This window comes from Papaver somniferum, unplaced genomic scaffold, assembly GCF_003573695.1.
Source record: "Papaver somniferum cultivar HN1 unplaced genomic scaffold, ASM357369v1 unplaced-scaffold_132, whole genome shotgun sequence".
In the NCBI taxonomy this organism is placed as follows: domain Eukaryota; kingdom Viridiplantae; phylum Streptophyta; class Magnoliopsida; order Ranunculales; family Papaveraceae; genus Papaver; species Papaver somniferum.
Window position 1 is genome coordinate 24,579,800 of NW_020622381.1, and position 6,508 is coordinate 24,586,307.

Here is a 6,508-nt window from a genome sequence, read left to right on the forward strand (position 1 = left end):
CAAACAAAATCATGATCACTAAACACGAGAACTGGCAATGTAATTATACTCTTTATCATTTTAAATGAACCTTTAATCAGTGTTTTAGGACCCTACATTTTACAGCTTTTAATTAGTTTTAATCATTAAGTCAGTTCTAGTAGTACTACGTAGGAAAACAGGGTCAAAGAAAGGGTATTATTGTCCACATTTTAACTCAAATCTCACTCATTTAAGACATGATCAATCATAAATATACTAATCAACAACCAAATCTCCAGTAATACGTGTCCACGTAGCCAAAACTGATTCTTAATCTCAAACAGAAGAAATCAACTTTGACTTGAAAGTTGAAACAATAAATAGCTCAAAGAAAAAGCCAAAACTGAAATCAGCTTCTTTTTCTGCATAACAGTACTTTTTTCTTGAGTACCGAAACATACTGCTTTATTATTTTATTTCACTTTAATTGGAACAGTGAAAAAAAAAAAACATAAGCATGGCTCCACCTGGAAATATCAGTACTTGTTCGTCTTTATTTTGTCTCTGATTTTCAGAAAACAGTCTTTCATGAATTTGGCTAGCTACTTGTTCTTAGTTATAGTGTGTACCAGCAATAACTGTAACCTATTCTGCAATTTTCTTCATGGATTTGAAGTTATCAAATCAATCAAAAGTTTTTTTTTTTTTTTTTACTTTTTACTACTTTCAGTGAAACACTAAAACAACATAACAGGACCAAAACAATCACATCCAGGATAACTTCTTGTTGTTGGACTTCATTTCTTTAACACCGAAATAATGGTAGAGCCTAGCTAGAAGAAGACTTCGGAGACACAACAGGCGGCCCTGTGCAGCGGTCTATCTATGGTGGTGGTGCTTGATGAAGAACAGGATACTAGAAGATGGAAGTGGGAACCATCTGGCGTGTGACAGTCATGCTACAAATCAATCGCAGGTCAATGCTCCCCTTCACTTCTACTTTTCCTTGTGATTAACTATGGATTCCTCTGGTCCCCTCAAAACTCTCCTTCTTGTGTGGCTTAAGCAGCATTAACTCGCTCATGACACGTGACAATCTAGCTCACAGGGGCGTTGCTCTTGAGAATAGGTGCATTATTTGCAATGAAGATGCAACCGAAACAATTAATCACCTCTGTTTTGGGAGGGTACTGTTATTTCTATGTTTCAGGGCAAATACAACCAAGGGTTAACGGAAAACTACTCCCTTACGCAGGTTGCTGGAGACTCCGGAAGGAGAGAAATAAGCGAGTCTTTCTGCTATCTATAAGAAATGAAGTGGAGTGGAGTGGAGTTTTGTTACTGCTTCATATAAGAACCCCTAATGTATAGTTTATTTTCCGACTCTTCTTCACTGTGATGGAGTGGAGTTTACTCTTGTACATTCTTTCTGCTATCTATAAAATTTGTTGTTGTATTGATTAAAAATTAAAAAAATATTCTTTTAACCTTTTTTTTTTTTACAGTTCTGTTGAATCATCATAATGATAAAAATACTGCATCGCATCAGCCACTAATGCTGCCTTTTAAAACTAAAAACAATAACAAAGAAAAAAAGAATGTAAACTAAAAATGACTACTTTGCTAATCTTCTCTAAATATTCAATTTTCCTAAACAGTATGTTACCCGCAGATGCAAGGTTGTCAAGTGTGTCCCTGCGAAACACCAAAAATTTGTATGTAATTAGATATGAAACATGAGTTTGTTTATTGGCTTATGAGAGCAAGGATTCAGTTAAGAACACCGGTTACCTGATCTTAAATGAGAATGATTCCCTGGGACAAATTATCGGTAAGTAGCTGTTGTTGGTTAAAATGTGACGAATTGCATATGCTGGCCTGTGCGTTTAAGTTAGTGACAAAATCTGGCAAAACAAAAATAGATGGAGACAATTCAGAGAAACGAAACACGGTCGGAATTATTCAATAGCAAAAGTGAACCAGAGTTGAAGAGGAACTAGAAGAAATAACAAACAACTGACCTGTTTGTTATGAGGGATGGATTGTCTCCATCACCATCTGAGAGAAAGAGGTTTTTTTGTTAACAATATCTACCTGCAATTGGGGACCAATGGACCATTAGTACAAAGAAGATGGACCAGTCAAGCAACTTTTTAGAGGGAGAAAAATGTGACACTTTCTGTTATATGAATTAGATTCAAATGGCTAAATGGGCAAGAAGATTCAAATACCTTGTGTGGAAAAGAATACAAGAATCAATGAGCTTTAATAGGCCCCAACTTTGTCTAAAATCCTAAAACTTGAAATACCCGTGAATGAAACAACACCATCACTTTCCCTGAATGTGCAACTCTGTACCTTGCTACAAATGATGGAAAAAATAAATTCTTAACACAAATAGAGATCATATGTGGGTATGGTCTACAGAGGGAGAGAGATTTGTACCATGGTCTCAATAGGTTCCCGCACCGTCAAAAGAAATTTAGTTCAGTATATCCATATGGGTGTGGTAAAAGTTCTTCGATCTCAACACGGGAACTTGAGTAACTTGTACTTCTCTTAACTCGACTGCGGTTAATTGAATGAACCTCTGCCGTGAAGAAGCTATAAACTGGTCTATGATCTGATAATGTGGATTCACCACGAACATAAGATAATTGCTGAATACCTCCTCCATACCATAATATACGGTCGCACCTTCACTCACAAACAGATAGCTACATCAATTCCACTTTCAAACTGGGTTAAGAAATAAAAATAATGATAATAAGAATGTTTTGAGGTGTTAATCTTTTCCTTGAGTAGATGTTTCTTACCATGCAGGGGTTCGGCGTTTCTCTCTAGAGTGCATGTCTTCACCTGCATATCTATCAGAGTTATACGAGTATTTGTATGTAGGTGGGAAATATATTTTTCCTTCGTTCCATCCATCAAAGACATGGCCACGTCTCTGCTCTAGGCGAAGCTGCTCGAAGAACAATGAAACGTTTAGGTTAAGAACTAAGTTCACACTTTACACAAAGCGAAAAGAGAAAGAAGACTTCTCAAGAGAACTAACTTGCCTGATCATTTTCTAGCAATGCTCTCCAGTTTTGCATCTGAACAAGCGCTTTTGCAGAACGATAAGAAAGAGCTATCCGATAATTCAGATCGCCCAGCCATATGATTCGACTAGAAAGACATAACAGGAACGAAATTATAGCCCAAATGAAATACAGAAAATATATAAGGATTGCAAGAACAGTTACTAATGTATAGTTGAAGAAGATGGTGCTTACTCATGCTCGAGGATTGTTTCAGGGGATTTATCGTCTCCCTGCACTCGTGGAAACCTTGTCTTCCTCAGAATCTCCATGACATCAGAGTTTCTTCTTAGTTCATCACCCTCCTTCTGACCTGAAGTTAAATGAGTACACACAAAGCAGAAGCTTGTTTGATGCAGCGACATGCTGATTGCGATTGATCCCTACAAATCCCAATGCAAAATATGTTTTACTTGTTAGAAACTTCAAATTTTGTTCCAAGTTGATAACCACAAAAATGTTTAATAAAAATAAGGTTCATTAGAGCAAGAACAATGTACCTTGTTCCCTAGATATCCCATCAATCCTCTCCCAACAGAAGAGACTTTCATGTTGCGCACATCATCTTTAATTTCTCCTCGTACCCATACAGTGAGAAATATTCCAACCATTTGCTTACTAGCTACCAAGCAGTACCTAGAACGCCCTGCTGGTCTTTCTCTCTCGTCCATTGCAGACCCACCATAACCATAAGATGACGGTGAAAGATATGGCATATTAGGTGAATCCCCAGGACAGTAATCGTCTTCTGATGAACCCCATCTGTAACTGGGACCAAAGTCGCTCGGCCTATTTCCAACATAATCACTAGGCCGGTTACCAACATAATCGCTATGCCTGCTACCAGCATAATCGCTTGGCCTGTTACCGGCATAATCACTCGGCCTATTACCAGCATAATCACTCGGCCTGCTACCGGTGTAATCGCTTGGCCTGCTACCGGTGTAATCGCTTGGCCTGCTACCAGTGTAATCACTTGGCCTGCTGCCGATATAGTCACTCGGACGGTTGCCAAAAATTACACGATCACAAACACTGTATCGACGATCAAGTTTAGGTTCCATTCTCATGCTGCGAGCTGACTGGAAGGATCTGCGGTGGAAAAAAGCTGAGGTCTTTTGCCTTGTTGATCCCTCAAAATCGGCATCCAACTCTACAACCGGGTCAGGAATGGGAGACGGAGTATAACAACTCCCACTACCACTGGAGCCAGGGAGATTGTTTAAGGTTTTCCGAATAAGAGCCAACCATTTTTTCGCAGGTCCATTGTCTTCTGCCCCTAAAACATTTCCAGCATTTAATGGAACAATTTCCTGAAATCTGTGAAACCGATAGACAGTACTCAATTTTACCTCGTTGTCATGACAAACTTTGCATAACTAGAGAACATAAGAAGATAAAAGCGTAAATGATAGACAAATGAACATACCCTAAAACATATATATCAGCTGGAGGTGATGTATGAAGCCAATCTTCAAGACTTAAATAACTTGGTGGAGATTTTCCACCCACATTCCAAGTAGCTACAAAGATTCTATTCCACCAGCATTGAAGAAAATCAGAAAGCTAAAAATCTTAACTAAAACGTTATCAAATTGAACATAAAAGAGGAAAATACACATATACATGAACTTACTTATAGTTATGAATGTCAATAACTTGAGCTGGTTCAAAATCAACACTTGCTCGCCGGACTCTTTCAACATTCCGTCTATCCAGTCTTTCTGTTCATACATTTGGGGAAAAACAAAAATCAAAATCATCCAGGAAACCAAAAGTATTTCACAGATTAGTGATAGTGGGGTTAGTCATAAGCAACCGGTCCAAAAGCAAAAGAGATTAGAAGAGTCTCTGATGAGAATACTGAACCTGTTTTGCTTTTCTTTATTGTGCAAGATTCTCTTTCTGAGAAGCTGTTTCTCCACTCTCCATCACCACCTGAAAAAGCAAAAACATAATAAAGTTGTTAAAGCTGCTGTTGTTTGATCAATGCATCCTTCAAAGTAAAACAAAAAGAAGGCATGTTTTGAATTTAGAGTAAGTTATAACAAAATCCAATAATCATTACTGCAGAAGAATACAAATGAAACAAGCATAAAGACAAACACATAGAGCTAAGACAAGAAATCCAATCAATCTTAGATTCTTAACCTTAAACCCTAACTAAAAGCATGTTTAAAATGTTAATAGAAATGAAAAGAGGGAAAACAAAGATTGCCCATACCTCCATAGCAAACATCATCTGCATGAAAGTCTTCAGCTTTGCTCTTGATATTGAACCATTTCCTAACCAGATTCTTAGACCATGAGAGCTACTCTTGCACAAAAAAGAAGAAGTTTAGAAGTGGTCTTAAAAAATGAGATAAAACTGTATAAAGAAATGAGTTTTGGTCTAAAGAACCTTGGATTTTTTCTGGTACCCATCTCTCATTGTATTAACAACTCTTCTTCATACAGATCTCCAGTTCTCTTGAAATTGAAGTAATACAAGAAAGCTAGTGTATTTAGTTCAAAACAAAGTGCCCATGAATAGAAATTTTCTCTATTTTTGACTGCTAAAACCTTCCTTATAGAAAATGATCAATCACCCAATTAATAGGTAATTTCAAGACAAGGAAAGTGCCCCAGAATAGAAAACTTTGAAATCAAAGAAGAAGAAGAAGTTGGAGCAAAACAGAGAGGAAGAGAACAGTGTAATTGGTGGCAAAGAAGAAAAGAAATGAAATGAGGGATTCTGAAGTTAGAAGAAGACAATGTAGCAGACAGAAAATAAAGAGCAAGAAAGAAAGAGAAAGAAGAAGGCTTCTCTCCAAAGTGTTTGTGGAATTTGAAGAGAATAAAGTGCAAGCTAGAGAGATGGAGAGATGGAGAGAGATCAAATTCAAGGCCTTTTTACAAGAAATCTAAGACTGATTTCTGAATTTTCAATGTATTTTTCTTCAAAAACAGAAACTTAAACAGTAAAACGCACAATTGTTGTTGTCTACTAAACAAAACTGCCATGCCCCTCTCCCCCATAATCATACTAGTCTCCCTTTAAAAAAATAGGGAGCTGCTGCAGTAGTAGCACTGACTATGGGTCAGTAAAGCGATCAGGAGGGGTCATCTTTTATTACCCTACAAGTTGTGTACCTTGTCAAATTTGGTCTACCATGAGAGGAGATAAAGTAGTTAAAGAAGAAAAAAAAAATTCAATTATATAAATAAAGTTAATGAGAGAATGTAGTATATCATGTACTAGAGTTTGATCCTTTCTTTTCTTTGTATCTTCTTTTGTGTTTTTTCATAAATTTTTAACAAGTCTATAAACCTATATTGATCTCATTCATTGATACTGTTTAGTAGATGATTGTAAGGAATGTTTTGGACAACAAACCCTTTATCTGCATTGGGAAGTGGTTCTTAATGGCTCATATCAATTGTAGCTTTTAGGGGTCTTATAAGTAAGATTATTATGATTTTTG

The 6,508-nt window shown here is 36.9% G+C and overlaps 1 protein-coding gene across 2 annotated transcripts; it reads right to left on the minus strand.

Moving 5' to 3' along the window:
* Nucleotides 1-1,398: 1,398 nt before the first annotated feature.
* On the minus strand, nucleotides 1,399-6,050 carry LOC113333357 (type I inositol polyphosphate 5-phosphatase 4-like). Of its 2 annotated transcripts, none has more exons than XM_026579866.1 (14): nucleotides 5,446-6,050; nucleotides 5,269-5,356; nucleotides 4,914-4,982; nucleotides 4,681-4,768; nucleotides 4,474-4,578; nucleotides 3,545-4,364; nucleotides 3,240-3,427; nucleotides 3,024-3,132; nucleotides 2,778-2,926; nucleotides 2,407-2,658; nucleotides 2,193-2,313; nucleotides 1,983-2,055; nucleotides 1,753-1,865; nucleotides 1,399-1,656 (listed from the first exon to the last, which is right to left on the minus strand). In XM_026579866.1, exons 1-10 carry the CDS (start codon nucleotides 5,473-5,475, stop codon nucleotides 2,433-2,435), a joined length of 1,872 nt encoding a protein of 623 aa, XP_026435651.1. In that variant the 5' UTR covers nucleotides 5,476-6,050; the 3' UTR covers nucleotides 1,399-1,656; nucleotides 1,753-1,865; nucleotides 1,983-2,055; nucleotides 2,193-2,313; nucleotides 2,407-2,432. The 2 variants fall into 2 exon arrangements, with proteins under 2 accessions (XP_026435651.1, XP_026435650.1); XM_026579865.1 differs by having other exon boundaries at nucleotides 2,193-2,323.
* Between the last annotated feature and the right edge of the window lie 458 nt (nucleotides 6,051-6,508).

Excerpts from the sequence above, each read along its gene's own strand:
- LOC113333357 (XM_026579866.1), bottom strand. The coding sequence starts at position 5,475 with ATGAGAGATGGGTACCAGAAAAAATCCAAG. Across the intron at positions 3,133-3,239 it reads GAAACAATCCTCGAGCATGA|TCGAATCATATGGCTGGGCG; the intron begins GTAAGCACCATC and ends ATGTCTTTCTAG. Across the intron at positions 2,659-2,777 it reads AAACGCCGAACCCCTGCATG|GTGCGACCGTATATTATGGT; the intron begins GTAAGAAACATC and ends TTGTGAGTGAAG.